At 42.2% G+C, this 23,681-nt stretch overlaps 1 protein-coding gene across 5 annotated transcripts in view; it reads right to left on the reverse strand.

Annotated features, from left to right (window-relative positions):
• Positions 1-3,694: 3,694 nt before the first annotated feature.
• TRIM44 (tripartite motif containing 44) overlaps positions 3,695-23,681 on the reverse strand; it is a 128,328-nt gene continuing 108,341 nt past the window's right edge. Inside the window, exons 5-8 of one of the 5 annotated variants that reach the window (XR_014790414.1) lie at positions 12,345-12,473; positions 7,867-8,009; positions 5,834-5,899; positions 4,262-5,115 (exon numbers count right to left, since the gene is read on the reverse strand). Coding sequence is in view for 3 of the 5 variants with exons in the window: in XM_084851276.1 (XP_084707402.1) it covers positions 12,380-12,473 (94 nt within the window). In the remaining 2 variants the exon portion in view is untranslated. Of the gene's footprint in view, positions 5,116-5,832; positions 5,900-7,866; positions 8,010-12,344; positions 12,474-23,681 lie in introns of those variants that run through there. The other 4 variants (XR_014790411.1, XM_084851276.1, XM_084851297.1 and 1 more) reach the window with 4 other exon arrangements.

A 23,681-nucleotide genomic window follows, 5' to 3' on the forward strand; every position in this document is an offset into this window, starting at 1 on the left:
AATAAGTTCCACTGAATTCAGTGTGGTTTACTTCCTGGTAAGAGGGTAAGTTTACTTTCTGGTAAGTATTAACAGACTATTTGAGAAAAAGCAAAAGATACAGTGCCAACCATGGATGTTCGATTTGGGGGGCACGGTGTGTGGAATCTAATTTGTTTTACATATAGAACCTATATTTTAGTTTTATTTTGAATATATAATTTTCACTTAGTTATGAATTGTTAACTGTTAAATATTTGTAATGAAATGCTTGAAATCAAACATATATGTTCTTCTGCACCTGTTGGGCCAAGGGAAGTATAATCCTCTTCACATGTTGATCATGTGTAGAAAGTAGCAGTGGTCCTGTAGTTACATAGTTTCCTTGCCTCGTCCCCCAATGTCAATACTTTGAATATGGACATCTAAGAGGGGGAATCCTGCATATGTCTGCATCCACAAGAACTGGAACGCTGTGCGATCAGTGTTTCAGTTTGTGTACAGCTGTATGCATGAAGGCTTCAATTTCTCAGATATCCTTGTTCCATGCAAGGAACAAGGATATGCATGAAGGCTTCAATTTCTCAGATATCCTTGTTCCAAGGTTTAAATTATCCTCTTGCGGGCTAGCGTGTAAAAGACCCCTAACCACTTGAAACAGCTCTGCTGGATGGCTCTTTGCAGACGCAATAGTGGCAGAAAAAAATATTTTCTTTGCTGCCCGTATTGCCACAGAGTAGGCCTTCAAATAGGCTCTAGCCTGTGTTCGATCAGATTCACTCTGAGATTTCTGCCAACGTCGCTCCAGTCGTCTTCTCACTTGTTTCATCACTGCCAGCTCCCTAGAAAACCAGGGTGCTGGTGCAGCTCTACTTCGTGAGAGAGGACACTCAGGAGCGATTGTGTCCACGGCCCTGGTCATTTCTCCATTCCAGAGATCGGCCAGGGCTTCGACAGAATCGCCTGCCGAGGCAACAGGAAAATCCCCAAGAGCCGTCAGGAAACCATTCAGATCCATCAGCCTCCTGGGGCAGACCATCTTAATCGGCCCTCCACCCCTGCAGAGGTTCCGAGTGCCAGCAAGTCTAAACCCCACCAGGCAGTGATCTGTCCATGATAACGGAACTATAGAGAGTTCCTCCACACTCAGATTACTATCACCCCACCCAGCACAGAAAACGAGGTCCAGAGTGTGCCCAGCAGCATGGGTGGGGCCAGATACCTTCTGGGACAGACCCATGGTTGTCATGGCGGACATGAAGTCCTGAGCTGCTCCCAAAAGGGCAGCCTCAGCATGGATATTGAAATCCCCCAGCACAACAAGCTGAGGGTTCTCCAACACCAAACCCAAGACTACCCCGGCTAGCTCAGGAAGAGAGATTGTTGAGCAGCAGGGTGGACGGTACACCAACAGAATCCCTATTCTGTCCCGGGCACCCACCTTCAAATACACACACTCGAACCCAGCAGACTGCGGGATGGGGCACCTGGTAAGGGGGATCGAATCACGATAGACCACTGCCACTCCACCTCCCTGCCCCCCAGGTCTTGCCTGCTGCTGAACAGAGAACCCAGGAGGGCAGAGCTGAGAGAGATCAACCCCCCCAGCTTCGTCCAGCCAGGTCTCTGTAATACAAGCCAGGTCAGTGCGCTCATCCAGGATCAAGTCCTGGATAGTGGTTGTTTTACCATTCAGCAGCAGCAGTTTCAACCCAGGGGGTCTGCTGCCAGGGCCATCCAGGTTATTTGAATTGGGGAACAGTCTAGGGACAGTTAGCACCCTATTGTTACACACTCTGCCTTTAGAGTGTGACTCTCTCCCCGCTCCGTATCTGCCCTGTAGGACCATAATGGCCGTTCCCTGGCTCCCAACACCTCCCCCCTTCATTGGAAAACACATATTTAATGCAGGCAGTCCAGCAGGTCACACTCAGGCAAACAGTCCCCTTCCTTCCTTTCAAGCAGGGGGACAGTCCCTCGCCCTCATGCTCCCCCGAAGTGGCTCCCCCAAAGCCCTCCTTTTATGACTATGCATTTATTGTGTGAAAAAACCCCAACTGGAAATGCCATCAGATTCATTAGTCTCCCTCCATCATGCATCACTCTCCCATTCTTTTTACTGCATGTCTGACCTTTCTTTAAAAACTTCCAAAAATATTTAGGGGTTTGGTGGAGAATGTGGAGAATGGAAGAGCCACCAAATGGGGATCAAAGGGATTTTGTGCTTGTCATGGGAACTGGCTCACCTGAAGCACTTTGCTCTTTGACTTAGGATCTTCTGTGTTCCTGCAATTCACTCCCCTGAGCTACCTAGCTCCAGGCTTTCCTATCTTGCTACCAAGCGGTGTTGCTAGGAGGACAGCCTGAAACACTCTTCCTCCCCCTGCCCCATTGCTCAGTTCAGGAGTCTTCCAGCCCTCCTTTTACCCATTCCTCTTAAGGTCAGTAATGGTGCCAAATGGTTAGGCACCTTCATAGGTTTTTGGAATGTCTAGGTTCATCCCACTCTAGAACAATATACAGGAAATTATTTTTATTGATGATACACTGATAGAAAAACCATCAAAGAACACAGGCAATTGTCAAAAAGAAATAAATCTATCATCCATTTACAAGCATATGTGGGTTTTGGTACAAGCTTAGCCTACAGCCTGAATTAGATACTATAGCAATCAGATGAACAGAATTCCCCAAGCATGTGTGGGCTTCTGACAACCTCCAGAAGCAGAAGTCTCCTTTCCCCCAAAAAAGATCCTAGGAAAGGGGAGGTGCGTTAGCTCCTGGGGTGCTGGTTCAATCAGACTAGGGCGGTGGTGTTGAACCTCTTTCAGCTACAGGGTCAAATTCAATTTCAGAGAGGCTCTTGGGGGCCACATTCCAGTGGTGAGAGGGGCTGAAAACAAATGGGGATGGAGTCAAAGGCAAACAGGGTGGGACCAAAATACAAAACTATCCCAAATACCAGCGTATTTTAGCTTAAAACTCTTCCTGCCAGTAACTAAGATTACGAGAGGGATTTCCGTCTTTTGGAATGGGGGAAAAACTATGCAAAACCTGGGAAACCACCACCAACAGACCAGTGGTTGGGGGGAAGGCAGTAGAGCCAGGGGAAGGGGGCATGGCTATCTGGGGAGCCTAGGCAGGCTGAATTTTGCCTGAGAAAAACCCCTGTTTTAGGGGGTGAACCGATTTACAAAGTGAATTTCAGCTCAGCCAATGGGCACAAACAGCCCATGGTTGGGTTACATAAGAGTCTTTCCTTTGAAACTAGCGTTTCCATAATATGCTAAAGAGATCCCCCAATTGTTGGTCTTTAAAAGGTTAAAGCATTTAGACATCCAGAGCTTATCACTTCAAAATGGACAGGGAGGCCATAAAAATAAGGGAGGAGTAATTATTTTGGGGAAGGGATGGTCATTTTGAAAGGTACTGGCATCTTACTAAGTTATTCCCATACCAAATGACGTTTGGATAATTACTTTGGATAATTACTGTGTGTTCAAGAATATTTCCTTGGGTTTATAACATTGCCTTCTTGCCCCCCTTCCCACCAATACCTGCCTTTATGAAAATGGACCAATTCTATAGAGGACTTATAGCACCCCAACCTGGTGTCGGTGAGCTGGTAAATGCTACGCTTCTTTGAAAATCTGTCAGGAGTGCCCTGGCTGCCTCTTGCAGTCCCTTTCAATAGCCAACTCAGGACACAATGAGGATTCTTTCCAAGGCTTTATTCCTTTATTACTATATGACTCTTTCAGATACTAATCACTAGCGACCAAGGAACAGCACTGGGGAAAGACAGCAGAGTAGCCTAAGCTCCAGGTAAGGCAGTTGGTCCCCGTTTGAAGGGGAACCACGGGAAGACCCTGAACTTATGGGCTATGGAGAGATCCTCCCTCTTTCCCTTGGGTCCTCGGGACGCAACCACTGTTTGAGCGCCAAATGAGTGGAGCGCCTCCTTTTGGCGCCCTCCATCTGTCGCCACTCCCTGCGTCTGCGCCGAGCGTCCAGCAAGCCCCCCTCCAGCACTCTCTCGCTGCCAGGGTCACTATCTATCCCAGGAATGCTGGCAGGAGGAATCTCTGCCAGCTGCTGTGCTTGTGAGAGATGAGCGGGCTCCTCTCCCATGGATTGCTGTTCCTCCTCAGAATCAGAACTGCTCTGGGGCTCTATGGGCTGTTTCCACCCTGACAAAATCTGCATTAACTCCCACAAAGTTAAGGGATAATAATAATCCACTGAAGGGCTTATACAAAGCCAAACACCACCACTGTAATTTGCTTAAACTGGAGCTATGTCTTGGTGCTCTTTATATTCTTCAAAGCCAATCACTGTTAGATGGCAACTACTAGCATTTGTTTCTAGACAATCACTAGTACTCCTAATTCTACCAAAAATGAGAGAGAAACAAATTACAAAAACATTTCAAGGTAAGAAACCAGACGACAGACGAGAATTTCACTTTAAAAACAGTACTGTGAAGTTCAATATATTTGCCATCCCACGTTGTGATTTTTCAGATTGTTAAAGCATGAGTCTCAAAGAAATCCGCAGTAAGAGTTGGGATTTTAAGGGCTGTAGCTTGTGTGTACACTCAGACAGTAAACCATTAGCTTCTTGTATGTACTTAAACAGCAGCAACAAAATGCAACCAAACTTAAGCTGAGTCATGTTACGTTATACTGAAACTCAAGCAGCAAGTTTTGTAGTCTTTTTATTCTCAAATATATATTGAAAATCTAATTAAAACTCCACTTACTATCATCTTAGCTGACTTGGAGTTATTGAAACCATGTCCTCAAGAACCTTAACACCAGTGTGGCTTTTACAGCTATTTCTACTTTTGTAGCACGATGCCATTCAGTCTTGTTTTTTGCAAAATGTTTGTCAGCCCTTGCAGATAAGATGACTGATCCACAAACAAGTCATTAAGCGTGACCAGCAGTGTGTTTGCAAGGGGAGAGAGGAAACAGACTATGTCTTAGAGACTGGAGAAGGGTACTGCAAAAGCAAAGGAAGTCCACTGCTCCTGCTACAGATTCAGGACTTAAGATAATCTTCCAAGGCCTTAAGACATCTTCACCATATGAGTTTGAATGCTGGGGCATCCTTCGGCAAATGAAAGGAGAATTCCTGTGAATAAAGCAAAATGGAGAGCCTAGCATGAATTCTAGCAAGTCAGTTCAGGCTCTGTGGGTTCAGGAGAAAAACCAAAATCCAACCTGTAGTGTTTGCTTTCTTGCTAACTCAGTATAATCAAGTTCTATAGAAAAATGGTTGTTTCATAACACATGGTGGCAGGTCTGTTGTGCAAGATAATCACCCTATGGACCCATGATATACACACAACCAAATGGCACTGATGGGTTGAAAACACTTGTTTCACAGGTGGCAATACCAGTTAGAGTTGTTCATAGTACCAATACAACAGCAATCGTTTCAGACAGCCTTCCCCAACCTTGTGCCCTCCAGGTGTGTTGGACTACAAGTCCCATCATCTGGAGCCAGCATTGGCCATTGGAAGTCTGGTTTAAGCCTTGGTGGCTGTGTATCTGGCAATTTGCTAACTATCTGTGGTACCTGAGTACATCAAGGAAATACTCTATGTACCCTGGTAGCTCTATGTTAAACCCCCACTAATAGAAACTACTGTGGTGCTTGGTTGTATGGTACTTGCTTGGAAGGTATAGAAAACAGCATTATATTCACTACCAAATTTTGAATTACGGACCATGTTTCCCACACAAGAGTGTTGGACTGGGAGCTCGGAGATCCGGGTTCTAGTCCCCACTCGGCCATGGAAGCTCACTGGGTGACTTTGGGCCAGTCACACACTCTCAGCCCAACCTACCTCACGGAGTTGTTGTTGTGAGGATAAAATGGAGAGGAGGAGGATAACGTAAGCCGCCTTGGGTTCCTTGCAAGAGGAAAAAAGGCGGGATATAAATGCAATATTAAATAATAATAAAATAAATAAGGTAACACAAGTCTTGGGGTGGGCTGCAAGTGAAGAGGGTGCTATGTGTATTCTCTACATGTACTCAGAGAAGAAACTGTGCTGAAGCACAGAATTTGACTTCCTGAGGAACTTGTCTTTCAGCTTGTCTTTACATCTTTAAAACTATGTTTAAAACCCCTGACAGAGTACCATCTCTTATAACAATCAGCCTATTAAATCCTCCTCCTTTGAGATTCACACACACACACACACACACACACTCTGTCTCTCTCTCATCACCTTCTTATCTTGTTAATACCCTTCTAATCTGATTATTACCTACAATTCTGGGACCAACAATGACTCAAGGCAAACAGAAATAAGTAGAAAATGCAGTTGGAAGACATTAGGGACCAGCGTGATATATATTTTTTCCCATTTCAAGCTAAATAATGTATTACATTATGGTTTCTTCTCTCTCTCCTAACCCTTTTAATGAGAGGAGACAGAAATCCCAGCCCAGCAGATGTCTTTGACAGAGAGGAAAACTTTAACCCATGGATAGCTCCATGAAAAATAGATTTCCAAGACTCCTATGTTCTGAAGGATGCTCAGGAGATGATTGGCAAGAACAGCTTGTTAAATTTTAAGTCAGCCTAGTGCTAGCTGCAAGGGCAGGACTGTCAGTTCTAGGTACAGAGTTGCTCCATCTACTCATAGAGCAGATAAAAAACACAGATGACAGCCATGTAAGGTTTCTGGAACAATGCCCTTCATTAGAGTCCCATTGCTCAAAGGAGCTTCAGGGACTTTTCCTTCTGGGATTATGCACACATTTCCAAAAGGAATATTGTTTTTGTGGAATGCCTCTCTTGCCCCATGAGTATGATTTAAATTCAGGTATGTCACTACCAGCTCCTGTCAGCATCTTTTGAATTAGTCATTGATCTTTTAAAAATATTTTCACTGTGACTCTAAGCATTACACCTACGTGCTCAAGCATCATTTTGGGCCATCATTCAGTAGAGTCAGTGTTCTTTGATCAGAAAGAACATTAGACCTTTATTCAGACCAATGAGGGGCCTTATGAGTTATCAAAACCTGTTATCCTGAAATTCTGATTGTCTGAATTTGCTGCATGTCCCCAGTGGAGCTTTGGTTTAAACCTATTTTTAAAACTACCACGTAAGAAATCTATTTCAGGGAATAAACCCTAATACAAATTCTATACCGTACTCAGGATTAAAAAAAAAAGATTCATCAAAAGGTAACAAACTATTAAAACTTCCTTTACAATGCAAAGCATCTATTAGATATAGCCTTGTTCACTGTTACATGTCATTAAGACTTAAACAACTGAAGACTGAAATCCTATATACACTTCCTGGGAGTAAGTTTCACTGAACAAAGTAGGGCTTACTTCTGAGTAGACATGTATAGGATTGCAATGTATGATTATCAACAAAGATCTAGCGATCCAGAAGTAATGAATTATATGTTTAGCATTTTATAAATACAGAGGTAAAACTATCACTGCACAACTAACTCTTATCAAATATTTATCCAGAAACAGTCTCAACTGCCTGGTACGTTTTGACTTGTTAAGAGTTTTAGTGACATAAAGTCAAAAATGTATGAACTAGTCAGGTGAAATGCATTTAACAATTTTACATTTTTAAAGTATATTGTAATGGTATGTTGTGACTTAGCAAACCTGTTTTGTTGTACCCTAGCTCCTGAGTACAGGGTGAACTCCAATATACTTCACACCTTTTGGAAGCTCCCCCATGTTGTTCAAGTCAATGACGTAGCGCTTTCCATCAGATGTGCTGCCAAGCTTGAAAGACCCCTGGGCAAAGTTCCTTCCGGGGGGCAGGCATGATATCCTGGGAACCCCCCTTTTTTTCTTTTAAGCTGTTGTTGAGCAAGAGGGCCACTCTACTCACCCTGTCCTTGCTGCCACTGCCCCACTTTTTTTCTTTTTCTTTGGGGTAGAGTCACTTGGCTCTTGTGAGAAGCTTGGCTTTGCTCCTCTCTCCTCTCTCCCTCGGCTGGATGGCAAAGCAGAGAAGCAGGCAGCTGCTGCTAGCTGGCACACAAGAGAAAAGAAAGTGCTGCACTGGCTGACTCAGAGGCTGCAGTCGCACACCATTTTCATTTAAATAATTTCCCCAGAGCTAGAATAGCAGCTAGCTCAGCCATTAAGACAGCACCTTTTGGGCTGTGTGGACAATGAGAGCAGTGAAGGGGCAGGTGAGGGACTATCAGTGGAACCCCATTGCCAGAACTAGCAGCCACTATTGTGTTCGGGAAATACTCTTTTAGCTAAAATGGTGTGGCACTGCAGCCTTGGCTCCTATGGCAACAGTTTGCTTCGCTGCTGCTGCTTAAGTGCCACCATCATTTTGGTGCTCTTTGGGGGCCCTCTGGGTTGCCCCACGCTGTGGGGCCTTAGACCGCCACCTGGAGGTCTTTAGCTAGCAGCACCACTGCGCTTCATAAATCTGCTCTTATGATACTCCACATCTCATCTGCCTCAATAGCATCTGCTGGCCTCAAGGTATATTTGGCATATTTAGGACTCGAAGCTAATGACTGTTGTTGCGATCATGTGCACACACCCTAAGAAGTGGATTGCGCTTTACACGATCTCTGGTTTCTGCTGCCACCTTCATTTATCCTCTGACTCCTGAGCAGGAAGGCACCTGTGGAGCTGCAAGTTTAAATGCGGAGGGGAGAGGCTGCTGCCAGCTGCAAAACTGAAGACGCCTCGGTGCATCTTTAGCCTGTGTCTCCTTTATCCTCCCTGTTAAATCAGAGTGTACTAGTGATCCAACAGGTGGGAGATCACTCTTTGGGTCTTTCAGAGAGATGGCCAAACCTAATGCTTCAATTTAGAGGTATTTTATTAGCTTTAAAGAGAGAGAGAGAGGATAGCAAAATACAATGAAATAGAAGTATAAAACAGATCCCTACCTAACATAAACTACATCACTATGGCACTAGATCCCTTACATGTGTGACAACATGGTTCTCCACATGGATATTCAGGTAGAGGCAGTTGGAGACAAAGACGCTATGGAAACACTCATTTTTATGCTGCACTGGCAGGAGGATATTGATTTATAGATGAGGATAATGTAACCGTTGCCACTGTATAATTGTTTGACTGATTTGGATTTTTAAATTGTCTTATATACTTTTAATGTTTTATTATGTGAGTTGCCTTGTGAGGATTTACTCCTAAAAAGGTGGCATACAAATAATTACAGATATAAATAAATTGAAATTAAATAAAATCCTATCAGATAGGATTGTGTATGGTCAATTGGCCTTGTAAATCCTACAGTACCTGCTATGTCCTGGTTCAACTCACTGTTCAAAGATTTTCCAGGATATGGTGAGCTATATTTTAAACATGCCCAGTGTTCAATAAGACTGGTTCACCATGACAAAATCCTATATAAAAACTCAACCCATAATAACGTCACATATAACTTTCGCTAATGAAATGGCCTTTGGTAAGGACAGTGAATATGTGTATGCTAGACATCATTCATAACTCCGACATAATGTCTACCATTCTTTGGAATTTAAAGGAAACTGTTCCTTCTCATGACCTGGATGCAAATGCCTTGATCTTTTACTTGACTTACACTTTCCATCTAGCTTAGTCCAACACATGCTTCTGAAAAGCCCGCAACTGCTTTGCATTTTGTGGTTATTTTCAGCATTGCAAATGGCTCAGAAAAAGTTAAGAGAATATGGAGAATACGCATGCCTACAATGACTCAATCTAAGGTGAAAATAAAAAAGGCCATTTACTCTGATTGTTTGCTGGTCAGAACAATAATATTCACACTGAAATGCTGGTACAGAAGGAAGTCAGTCTTCATTTTATTTAGCAGCAACTGGGATCTGTTACTAGATTTTCTTTATTAAGATCAAATAATTAATTTCATGATGGAAGTGGGGACGTTACATCATTGGGATAAACAGGCAGGCTTTGATAAAACTTACGTGTGATGTGGCTTCTCATTTTTTACTTCCTCCTTCCTTCCCCTAGTTGTGAACATGCTAAAAGCACAGCCTGTTTAGTTCCAAGGTGTCTTGTTGTGATATCATTGGTCCTTCACTAAGTGTTCTATACAATGCAGAAGCTCAGCACTTTAGCCCCTAGTCTGGTAAGCAGGGACTTGTTGTTGTTGTTGTTGTTGTTTTAATGCTTAAAAGTTCATTTCAAGCTGTTGGTCTTGGCAGAAAGCAACTTAGCAGGAAAGTCAAAGCAGATCATGGATGATGGGAGGGGAAAGTCACAAAAAAGCTAATAAAACAAGGCCCATAGATTAAGACCAAGCAAAGTTATTCTAGAAACAAGATAGAGTTCATAAAGACTAGACAAGGCAAGCTACGCCATGCATAAAATGCAAATCCTCCAAGCTGCTCTCCACCCCTTCTGCCATTCCAAGCATATCTATGTGAAAGTGCTTGCAAGCAAGCTGGAAACATTACAACCCTGGAAAAATAATTAAGAAATGAACTCTACTATTTGGTGGCATCTGTCCCGAAAAGGAACAAAGTGTCCTTTGTGAAACCTTCTCCTCAGAAAACCTCCTAGAGTTTGAACTGTATCCATGGCCTCCCCTGGAATTAAACCCAAAGCAAGACTTCATTGTTCCTTTCACTCTGACTACCGCATGTGGAGGTGAAAATCCCAAGAGGTTTTCAAATATTACTGATCAGCCAGGCTTGGGTGCTTTTTTCCCAGGACATGAATCAACTTTACTTCAACTAACAAAAAGCCATTAGTGTTATTGAGACACAGACAGTATCAGTGAATATGTGCAGGGTGAAAGGGTAAACAAATACTTTCAACAGCAGGATGATATGCTTTTGTTGTCAGTAAAATGGGCTGGAAAATGTTTTTTTTTTTGGTCTGGAAAATAGCAGGGTAAGAATTGCAGGCATTTCTTAGCCTCCCTCTGGAATTTTGAGCAAAATCGTAAGAAGCAAAGATGCTAGGAAAGGAAAGGTTCCTCCTGTGCAAGCACCGGGTCATTACTGACCCCTAGAGGGATGCCGCTTACGCTGGTGTTTTCATGGCAGACTATAGTGGGGTGGTTTGCCATTGCCTTCCCCAGTCGTGACTACCTTTCCCCCAGCAAGCTGGGTACTCATTTTACCGACCTCGGAAGGATGGAAGGCTGAGTCGACCTGAGCCGGCTATCCAAGACCTGGCTTCCGCTGGGATCGAACTGAAGTCATGGGGAGAGTTTCGGTTGCAATACTGCTGCCTACCACTCTGCATCACCTGATGCTAGGCATGTCACTTAATATGTCCTTAATCTCAGATTTCTAGGGAGCCCAGTTTGGGCCCAGTTCCTGCACTGATTCAGAAACCTTCATAGATAATACGTTCTCCTTAACAGATTAGATCTTGTCTGATTCTCAAATGCCACAAGCAGGGAGCAACCTCCACCACTGAGTACTTTCCACAAAGGAATGGAGAAGTTATAAAAATAAAGTCAGCTCAAGGGCTGTGCTTATGAGGCACTGCAGAAGGCATCTCTAGTGTATGACTGAAGAAACATGAAAAAGAAGCAAAAAACCCATAAACACTTCCAATATGTTTCAGCAACAAGTTGATAGAATTTAGTACTCTCTCCTAGTCGATTGCAATTCACAACTGAATTTCAAACTTCACTTGTAGACCAACTATCACTGGATTGGTTCCAACTGGTTAGGCATTTTAAAACATAAAGGTGATATTTTCATTCACAAACAAGAATCATTTTAGTCATATAAATGATCTGCGACATGTGCACATGTCATATTAGAACCATATTTTTTAGTGTTTCTAAGCTAAAAAGCCATAAGGAAAATAGGGTTGGATCCAGACCAATCAATTTAAATTGCACTGATTTCAGTGGGAATGAAGTTCAGCTAACTTAGTCTGGATCCAACGTATAGTGTCCCCGATTTGATCTCCTGATGCTCTCTGAGTGTGCGATACATTGGGACTGTTTTGTGAAATAGTGCCCAGAATAAAGATGTTTGGATCTTTTGTGGTTTCTCCCTCCTGCTGGTTTTCTGTGAACTGGCCAGTCCTTTTTTCAGTTAGAATGAGTGACTGAGTTACTTGTCTAACTTCATGGAAGCCATCTAATGCATTACCTGGACTCTATTTTTGACTTTTCAAAAGTCTGTTTCCTGGCCGTATTATGTCCTCATCTCATTTTATCCTAATGACTGTGTAAGAAAACTTCGAGCTGAGAGTGAGTGACTTGTTCAAGACTGCTCCTGGTAAGATCTGAGTACAATCCGAAGTCAGACCTCATACTTATAACTACTAACACATACCAGTTACACACCATATATTGTGTGCATGTATTAAAAATCACAATTGTGACTGATGAATAAATACCTGCACAGTGTTCTCAGTAGCTAAACTTCCGTCGCTCAACAGGGTCCATTGGCAGGTGATGGATCATCATCATTGTATTGCCTGTCTCTCTGGGAAGGGCTAGGGGAAGGGAGAGGGATATGTTCAGCCCTAGATGAAAAAGAAATGCAGGGTAAACTTATCAGATTTTCCTTAAGTCTGTGGATCACGTAGCATTATCAAGTGGGCTATTAGGGTTAATTATGCCCACACATCAATACCAGTGCCAGAATTAGGTTGATCTAAGACATATTCAAAATCACATAAAGAACTTGCCATCTTAGCCAGGTAGTGCTACTACATTTTTAGCTACAAACACACAAATACACACTTTTCCGACTGAACAAATATGGTATAGCACTAGCTACCAGTCAGTGTGTAAATTTGTGCTTGCTCCTGTTTACAACATCCACAGTCTCAGTAGGAGAGGAATAAGACTGCCTACTGCTGCTAAAAAAACAAGCCCTGGCTTAAATATTAGCTGGTCTCCAAGTTAGACTGAGAGCTGGCAGCTGCTTTGCAGAGATTAACAGATTCACTCATCAACCAATGCCTTGACTTGCTTGTGCATTATGATAAATTTTATGTACTATTTACAAATAGCTCAGTCCCCACAAGTTCCAAAAAGATTCTGCTTAGCCCTCTAGTTAAAATATTATTTTAAACCCTTCATTTAAAAAATTGTAATGTACTGTTCTTTATGTATTTCTTAACATCCTCTTCCTAAACAAGATGGTGCACATTCCTTGTTATCATACAACATATTGGTCTTGTTGATATCTAACAGAAAACAAGAGTTAGGAATGTAGGAAGCTGCCTTTTATCAGGTCAGTCTATTTATCTGACTAGCCCAATTTTTGTTTAGGATGACTAGCAGGGCCACTGCAGGGTCTCTGGAGGTGGCAGAGATTGAAACTGGGGCCTTCTATATTCAAAGCATCTACTCTAATACTGAGCTATGGTCCTTTCCCACTACATGAATGAGCCATTGTGAGCCTTGGGCTCATACTCCCCTAGACTCTTCTTTTGCTCACCAGAGGAAGCTATAAAACATTCCGCTTCCACTTTAAACTAACCACAAGTTCCCATAATATTTGAATTTAAGGAATTATGATTTGCTTGAGGTACAATTTCAGAAAAAGACAGGATTAAACATTGATTTCAGAGCCTGTCTGGTTCCCACCACCAATAGTTTAAAACCACTCCCCATGTGTACCTGGGGAGTTCACATAATGGCAGAGTTCGCACATAATGGAAAACAGTGGTTTCCTGTGACATGAATGACCCTGCCAAGCCTTGGGCTAACATATGTATTTTGTACATCCCAGAGAAGAATGAAAGTTTCAGGCTCACATGTTCCCAATCTTTTGTTTTAAAGTAGATACATACATTCTTTTCCCTAAACAATTTCTTTGCAGTTTTTGGAGACTGCAAAGATAATTTTTTTGTGAACATGCTAAATTTGCACACAGCTCCTTTAAAAACTGTTTTTACAAAGGTTCTCTCATACAAATTGAGTACACCAACAGAGAAAAGAGTCAGCTGTGGTCCCCTCACAAAAGCAAACTAGTGTAACAGCCTTTTCTTCTTCCAAAGGAAGTCATAGGCCTCACAGCACTTCATCTAATTCTTGAAGTGATAGCGCGCGCGTGCACGCGCGTGTGTATCTATCTACAGGTCCTATCTACAAACTTATACATACATCAGTTATATATAAATATTATATATGTATTTACATATATATGTGTGTACGTGTGTATGAACTGCAAATGTATGGCAGATTAGTAGTGTGTATACTCCACCTTGAGCACAAGTTGGTGACTTGGGTGCCATAAGCTATGTGGGGGAAATAATCCACATAGTTCATCATACTTCATAGACTTTCAGTCTATGCACTGTGGTGTGGGGTGTGTGCAAAGCCTGTGAGATTGAGAAAGAACCTTTCAAAGTGACTCTGTGAATTGGGCCTGAATACTCTACTATATTTATCAACCAATACACAGAATCAATGGAGATAATGAGAAAATACAATAGGAATCAACAGGGCTGGGAGAAACGCAGAATAGACAAAGAGAGGAGGTAAAATGTGAGTATGCTCGTGGAATCAGCAAGAGGAAAACAGGCACATACCCCATATGCAAGATCCTGGCTAAGTCTATCCAGGTTTCTGAATGGATACACAAATTCTGCCTTTCCCATAAAAGGGCGACCTGCTTATGTCATGCTCAGTTGTGCTCTAGATCAAGCTATGAATGGCTTTCAACGTATGTCCATGCACACATCTCCAAGCTCAGGGAAGGCAGTCAGTGATCAACGGTGGCAAACATGTCCAACAAAGCAGTAGAGAGAATTAGTCAAAGTAAAAAAGCATTTGTTTTCTCAGCAGTAGTTATGGAAGCACCAGGCTTCTCATGTTCCCCAGGGAATAACCTTGTGTAAACCTGTAGGAAGGAGTGAGCAACTCTGGTAGATCCTGGGGCTATTTTTGCTCCTTGAACCATGGGCCAGACCACTCCCCCTTCCCCAGTGCTGAAGAAATAAAGCACTTAAAAAAAATAACAGCAGTGTCTGTAGCGGAGCACCAAAAGGGATAACTTCTTTGCAAACTAATTTTTACCTTTTAGGCATTTCATAGCTATTTTTTTTTAAACTTACTTTTGGGTAAATTTGGGGGGCAGGGGATGCAACATGCAGCCCATGTGTTGCCAACCCCTGCTGTAAAGAGAGAGGTTACTCAGACTGTGGAGAAGGCACCAGGAGAATGGTGATGGGAGGGGAAGGCAGAGGCTTGGAAGGCCAGTTGAAGAGGTTCAGTGGACCTGCATGGACTGTAGGCTGCCTACTGAATGACAGGATCAAAACCAGAAATCGGTGTCTTTTCTCACCCTTCCCATCTCATTTTAATATATTATTTTGTTGGCCGTTGTCAGGTCATTGTCGGATCAATGTATGTAGCCTATGTAGCTTTTGTGTTTTTCTTAGTGCATTTGGCTGTGTACCTGCATGTAACTATAAAGGTTTATTTATTTTATTATTTATTGCTTATTTTATTTAAAACATTTATATCCTGCCCTATATCATTACGATCTCAGGTTCAAGAAATTTAACCAGCAAAAGAGAAGTGGCAGAATGGTATAAGTGGCACTTCCAATCTGTTGTGATCAGTTCTGCAGAACAGCAGCAGAATTCTAGTTCATCCACTGAAGATCTCAGGGAAGTCATCAGCGCATTGTGACACATGGTAAGAGCCTCTCCAGCACATTCATCTTCCACACAGTCTATTTTATGGCCTATCCATCTTCCAGAGTGGGGGGTGGGGGAGGGGAGAAAGTGTCTTGAGAATAAGTTTATGTAAGGTATCACTCCAGCACATATAGCTGTATAGCCATTGCTAGGGAAAACTGCTCTAAAAAGAAAAGAAAAGAAAAGCAGATGGGACATTGGAAAGCAGCTGGCAGCCAAAGGGTAGGACACTGGACACAGCTGGAAAAGCTGGAGGTGCAAATCCATATATTAGGGATCAATTAATTGTTCTTTTAGGGTATTTGCAGGAACACAGTATGCGCAGGTTTGAGGCCGTTGAGGAAAATATAGCCTCTTGCTCCATCAGCATCCCCATAATACCTACCTTGACTCTTCAATTGAAGCCTTAATGGTAAAAAAAAAGAGGAAGGAAAAGAAGGAAAGAAGCAGCAGATGCAAAACTGCTCAGAGCCTAGCCTTCCACTGCACACCCACAACTGGCAACAGAGCAATGACAGGAAAACCGCTCTGTCCCAGGAAGTTCATGCCAGTGGAGAGAAAACTCTGCATAAGTTAGCAAAGGGTTGCACACATGAAACTGAATTCAAATGAAAGTATAAGCAGGAGCTCCAGATGTGCACCAGAGTTCCATAATCATCACAGGCAGGGGCAAAAGGCAATTCTATGTGATGATTCATCAAATGACAACCTGAAGCTTATGTCAGTTATCAAGTGACAACTACAGTTATCACATGAATAATACAATGTGTGAAATTCACCATGTCTTTGTTAGGGGTCTGTTTCAATGTGGGCGGAGGTGGTTAAAGAAGGACTGGTGTACACTGAGCACACACAATCTGTATGCGCTCATGCTTTCACCCTACACCTTTTTAAATCTCTTTGCCTTTTCACACTACAGGTTACTGAGAAGGCAGAATCTGTGCGCAGTTGCACAGTGGGTGCACTGTTGGAGTGCTTCCATAAGACTGCCACCCTGGCATTGGTAGGTTGTGAATACACACTTTGCCAGCATCCTTTTAGAGCTGAGAGATGTACAGAACTGTTTCCTGAACTCATATGTAGGCTTACATATCATTCAAATGGTTCCCAAAACATTAATCTGGATATAATGGCCTCTGATTAGAGATGGCTGGCATTTAGTTGTATTTCTCTGGTCATCTCAGTCGTTTAGAAATTATTTTAATGGTGTTGTTGGGAAAGAAATTGAGCACATACACACACCCTTCCCGTATCTGTGCTTTCAAAGTGCTCAGATCCTAAATGAAGCAAATGATATCATACACTGATGACCATTTATAGCCAGTTCACCAAAGATCCTGGAAATGGAAGATGCACTTGATTATCTAATCCTGTTCTTTACTTATGGAGCAGGAGGTGATAGTGGGAACATGAATCACTTCATCAACTATTTTCTACTGAGTTCATGGAAACAAAATCTTTCTCTCTCGTTTTTAGATTAAAAGCTCAGAATGGCAGTAGCAGAGTAGAATAGGCACTTCCCTCTTTCTTACCAGTAAAGGAAAACCGCAAGTGCTAAGGCCCAGCTGCCTTTACAAGTAAAACTCTTATTACAAGCTGCTTCATTCATGATGGACTTTCTATATGGATACCATTTCTGTGTAGGAAATGGCATGCATGTACACCGGCATATATGATGGGCTATATGCCAATTTCACTGCACATGCAGGCCTCAAGAACTTGCTGTCAAGTGGAGCTCCATTGCACCCGTATGTGGCAAAATAGACACATATCTGTTTTGGGCAAAAAAGCTATGCCACAAACAGCACAGCAGCCATGGAGGAAGGGGCAGAGAGAGGAAAGTCTTGCAGCCTTCTGAATGTTTCGCTTAGTGGGGACAGGGAGGTGAAGAATGAGTGGGTACGCTCATGGTGGCACCATTTTAAAACTATTTAATCTCAGCAGAATTGCTTCTAGTCTCCCTCAGGCAAAGTTCCTACTAAGCCTGTCCTCCTGACCCTTTTTCAGGAGGCCATCTTATTTTTGGAAGAACTCGGCTACTGAGGCTGAAAAGAAGGGAGGTCACAGAAAACCTGCAGTGAACCTTTTCAAGGAACAGAAGGGAGGAACCCTCTGGATTTCATGGTAGCCTTTTAAAAAAGATTCCTGAGCTGAGCTCAGATGGCCCTGGGTAAAGGTAAAGAACATAGAACTTGGGCGGGGGCAGGCCAGGAGAGTTGTGGAGAAAAAAAATAAATTGTGAAAACTACCAGGAAGGGGATAGAGAGGAAACCAGAAGTCAATTTTTGTATTCTCTGACAGCATGTCATTCTGACAAAGGAAGTGGAGGTGTGCTTAATTTCTAAAAAGAGAGATGTTAGAGCTCAAGCTTGTATAACTGTCATAGACCTGCATACTTAATTCTAATTCGGCATGGATATGCTGTAGTTGTTCAGTAGTGAAGAAAAATGCACTCTGTACATACTCAGAGGTGCTATTCCTCACATATTTAAGAACACAGCTCTGGAGCTGAAAACAAAGTCCCGAGTTTATTCTTGGTGAGCACTTGCACAAATGAAGCACCATTCCTCTTTGGAGGATTGTTTTTTTTGTACAGAGGCAATGTGGACGAATGAGAATCCCTTGCTTCCTGAGAAGAAGAGGCACTGAAGGAATGTGACTCAATGCTGACAATAAGGTGAAAATGTGGGGCTAAAGCAAAATAGCCCATGCACCTGTGTTAGTGTCATCAGTGGAACAGAATGGACACACCAGGGACATGTTTGGCACCCTGGACCATAGCCAGAGGTGGGTAGGAGAGCAGGAGAACGGAGTGTCTGAATTATATATATTGATTGGGAAGAATTCATCATCCAAAAAACTCTGGCTGGAGGCGTGAGGATGTACATGCAATTTCCTATGCATATTCATGTAGGAAATTCAGGATGTTTGACGGCGCTCCCAAGTTCTTTGTTTAAAAACACAAGCTTGAAATATAGAACTGACAGAGCCCTGTTGGAGGCAGCAAAAACACAGCTGTTACAGAGGCAGCTCACAGAATCTGCTGCATGTGGAGCATTCGCACCTCAAAAGCTCTCAAAATCATTTTTACACATTATATGCAACAGAGATTGCTTTTGGAATGATAACGCATGTGCCAGTCATCAGCATGTCACCAAGAGCAACATCTGCAGTGATGAGCCAGAATTATTATTAGTTCTTCTAGTCTCCCCCCTTTCTCCCTCCCCTTTGCCTCCTCAACTTCTTTACCATAAAATTGTCACAGTTGCTGAGGAAATCAGATTCTGGGATCAGGGAATATGACAGCATTAGCAGAGAAGCTTCCAAAACTCTCTGATGCTCTTTATTAATTTAGAGTCCTATGAATATCAATGAAAAATTGAAGAGAGCAGCGTAAGATGCTTGTCTCTTGTGAGAGGTAAATGAGGTGGCAGGTTTCAGTCATTATGCCTTTCCCCCCACGATTTATTATAACATTTACAAGTACAAACAAACGTATTTCAGGGAAATAAAAGAATAACTAGGTCACAGTTTCCAGGTGGTCAAAACCCCCAACTTGTCCAGTAAAGGTGCTACTTAGAAAGCCTTGCAAAATAAGGGAACAAGCCAGTCCCTTACCACTTGCTGTATGCACTGCTCCCATGAGTGAAGAGAAGGGTTTTCCTACTGTTTACCCACCGCCATCTCCAAGTTAACCCCATCCCATATACAGAGTTACGCTCATGCAATGACATTTATTTATTACATTTCTATACTGCCCAATAGCCGAAGCTCTGGCAACAAAAGCACAGTGCCACTTGCAAGGCACAGGCTGTTATCTCTGTTACCCTTCTGCCAGCAGGCAAAGACTGCTTAATTCAAGAAGGCCTTTGGCCAGTAAGTGAGTCTGTTGTGTTGGGTGCTGTTTTTATTCTGTAATTGTTATGTTTTTATTGTATCTACTGTTTTATTTGTTTTAACTTATTTTAATTGTCTCTGTAAGCCACGTAGAGTTGTAGGACTTTTTCTGTCCAGACATGCAAAGGATTGTGCCCTTAATTGGCAAATTTTACTGATCCAATCATAATTCTAGGACTAGTGCAGGTGATGAAAAACAGAGACAGGATGAACAGATTTGTTTATCACATGAACTTCCACTTACACAAAAATATGTTTTAATGACATGCCCATTGGGCCCCAATAAAAAGTTTTTACATGGATCTCAAATCCCTAGAAAGACTATAAACACTGATTTACGATGAAAAGAAAAAAGCAGAATGACAGTATACAAGGTGGGGCCATGTACCTCTATTGTTGTATTATGACAATATAGACTAACCAAACATTCAATTTTTCTTCTTCAAATTTCTAAATTCAAATTGGTATGAAGCTCTACACTTTGGTGCAGTTATCCTCTCCCACTCCTGTTTTTACACTGTTATGTGATGCTGTATACATATTTCAGCTGCAACACCTTTGTCAAAGTGTGAATTACAAGAAAAAATTTGGGTCCTAAAACTAGATACCATATTTTGAAATTTTGAAAAATGTGGTTTTTATTTTATATTTGAGGAAATTTGTTAGTCTGAATTTTGAAGATCCCTTGATTATGACAGCATTATCCAGTCCAACAGATATTAGGAATCTGCTTTGTAGGGTACTCTGTGAACATGACGTCACCATTCCTTTCTCACTATATCACTATTAACGACCCAAGATCTGTCTGTACTAATCCAACTAAGAGGCCATCTAATCTAGCACTGTATGGCCCAGTTCAGACTAACAGGAAGCCACAGTTTCCTGCTATGAGCCCAGCCAAGCTTCCCTCCTCTTAAGGAGTATGAAAGATAGGGAGAGCGGATACATCTGCTTCACTCTTAAGCAAACCATGGTTTCCCATGAAGTCCAAATTTTAAGGACTCTTGTTTCTTTAAACTAGGATTAGTTTAAATAAGACAGGGTATTTGATCTTGGCTTATTTTCACTAACCATAATTTCAACAAGTCACAGTTCTTAGTGTTCAGACATCATGGGGAACTGTGGTTTATTTAAAAGTGGATGCAGATGCTTCTAATCTTCTCTTCTGGTGCACGAAAAAAGAGATGACAATAGGGAAGAGTGCATGAGCCCAAGGTCTGGGCAGTCTGGTTCAGCTAGCAGGAAACCATGGTTTATCCTTTATGTCTACATCCAGCTGAACAGGGGCCACTAAGATGTCCATGGGAAGTTCATAAAACAGAGCAAGGTGGAGACTGTCACTCTCTATAGCGTGGGCCCCATATCTACCTCTGGCAATTAAACTTTTAACATATAGTGCTCTGTTCATCCTCCTCCAGCAGCAAAACTTCAGAGAGTCCAACAGTGAACCTTTCAGCCAAAGGTCTATCCAGCACCCCAGATATTGCACCCATTTATTTGATTGTGTGTCTTTTCCAAAGTCAACCCGGTGAGTGTCAGATGTGGAACTATATTGTCCTTTTCACTTGGGCCAATTCTCATCATGATATTTATAGTTTTTATTGCACTAAAATATCATTAAAGACATTTTCCCTGTTCCAAAAAGCAAATCTCTCACCTTTGTGGAAATTCTCCTGATTACCTGGTGCAGAATGTGCGGGTTGAATAAAATTAATCTGTTCCCAAAAGCAAAAAGCTTGTGCAGCAGAGATGACAAATGACTGATCAAATTCACCTTCATATGACCAAACTTGTATTTTATTACATTCTCTCCTCACCCTTTCATCTTTTTACTTTAAGATGGTACCCAGTCACAAACAATGATGTCACAGAAAAATAGGATAAAAAACAGGGAGGAGGAATAAAAGCACACACACAGAGACACAAGTCCTATTACTTGAACTTCAGGACTTATTATTGAAGAGTTAAGGGAAGGGACACACAAACGTTATTCCTACCATAGTGTCTCCTCATATAAAACCTTGCAAATGACAGATGAGAATACACTGTGTGCTTGGTTTATAAATATATCTCTATTTTTCCCTTTCCTATATTCTTTCCGTGCTTGGAAAGAAGGGGCAGGCAGAATCTCCTCTTGCTGTCACGCTTCATTCCTCAGAGTGCAGATTAAAGGCCAGAAGCAAGGAAAACACTAGGATTAGCTTGAAGGATTCCCTTGAAAATCAGGAGAACACACATAAGATTCTTGGAGACATATGAACAAGTAGCTGATGTCTATCACTGTAGACTGCCACAACATGAATAGGCATGTTGCAACAGGGCTTACCTATCCCTGTATTTTGAGATTTTTAGTAGCAAGGCAGCTGGCAACCCAGGGTAAATTCAGAGACCATGAAAATGCTGGTAACATCAATAATTCTATTATACCACAATCTAGTTGACTTACAGGAACAGATATTGGGACCCAATCCTCTCTGACCTCTGTACTACGTGAACTCTTCTTCCCATGTTATCTAAAGTACAGGGAAGCAGACATACAATGACAGCTACACGTTGCCCTGATCCAGAGTTCTCTTATACCTCAAGTTGGCCAGGTTACCAGTATTTTTGGAGCTTCTTTCAACAATGAAAATTACTACCCCTCAGTCCTCTAATGAAGTTTGAGAGTATTCGCCTGGCCATTGTTAGAATGCTGACCTAGATTGACCTTGCTAAAGTCAACCTTTGGGCAGAAACCAACGAATTACTTCCCACTGATAGAAGGCTTACACCAGTGTAAAGGAGACAGGGACAATTTTTGGCAACTCTCCCTCCTTCAGCCCTCCTTGTCCCCCCAGATCTGTCCTGGAAGGTTGAGGGACCCTGCTCCTTCTGTCAGCAGAGGGGAACTAGTTAGAGTCCATCTTTATGGTTTTATATGCTTCTATAGGGATTCAAGCTATTTCTGATGGGTTATACTCCCCTTGAAAAATCAAGTTCACAACTTGGGGATGCTCCTGGATTTGGCTTTACATCTGGATGAGGAGATGGTGGTAGCAGCCAGGAGTGCCTTTGTACAGGTTAGGATGGTGCCCCAGTTGCAACTACTCATAAGGAAGTCAGACCTGGCTATAGTAACACATGCCTTAGTTCCATCCAAATTAGATTACTGTAATATGCGTTTCATGGGGAGAGCTTTGATGAGTCTTCTGGACCTATTACACCTTCAAGGATGTTAGTGACCCATAGGGTCATATTACACCTTTCTTGCAATGTCTGCACTGGTTGTCAATTTACTTCCAAGCATGATTCAAACTGTTGGTGATTACTTCCAAAGCCCTAAATGGCTTGGATCTAGGATACTTGAAAATTCACCTCCTCTCCTAACAACGTGTCTCCTCCCTAAGATCAGAAGGACAGATCCTTCTTTGTGTCCCACCTAGGATGAAGACATGGATGATGGTGGTGAGGGACAGAGCCTTCTCCGTGGCTGCACCAACATTGTGGAACACCTTGTCCCTCTCTGGATGTCTTTTGCCCATTGGTGAAGACATTTCTATCCTGGCAGGCTTTTGCCTGCTAAGCATTTGTTTTGTTGAAAGGCTATTTTATGTATGGTTTGTGCCTCTGTATTCTTATTACCTCTATTGTTTAACTGTATTTTTATTGAATATATGATTTTGTATTAGATTGTAGTTTAAAATTGCTGTGAGAGTGCATGGGCAGAAGAAAGGTGGGATATTCATTTCTATAGAAATAAATATAAATTTGTAAAACAGAAAAGTATTGTACTGTTGCAGAAATGTAAAAAAAAAATGTTCTGTCTACCTTGAGCCCTTTTTACAATTTCAAAAGCCAATGTAAAGAGAAATTATACAGAAGCTCAAGTGGACTGCTGGGGATGGAATGGATGGGGTTTCAATGGCATACTATATGTGCAATTCCTTAATGGAATATGTATTTCGTTCTCCAGCTGATGTCAAGATCAAACTCTATCCTAGTTGTGTTTATCACAGTGAGAGGCAAAAGGCTGAAGCTTACTCACAGAAGTAAATAATTGGAGATCAATCAGCTACTAATGGAGGGACCACATCATTTTGCTTTGAGTAGGAAAGGCATGGTGGTTTGGCAAAAGATCAGTCTTCTCTATTCTTTTTCTATGATCTATCAGTAGAGGTAAATCTATTTTTAGCCAGGTCT

Source organism: Heloderma suspectum, chromosome 1 (genome assembly GCF_057233095.1).
Source record: "Heloderma suspectum isolate Gila_16-S chromosome 1, 16-S_ref, whole genome shotgun sequence".
NCBI lineage: Eukaryota > Metazoa > Chordata > Lepidosauria > Squamata > Helodermatidae > Heloderma > Heloderma suspectum.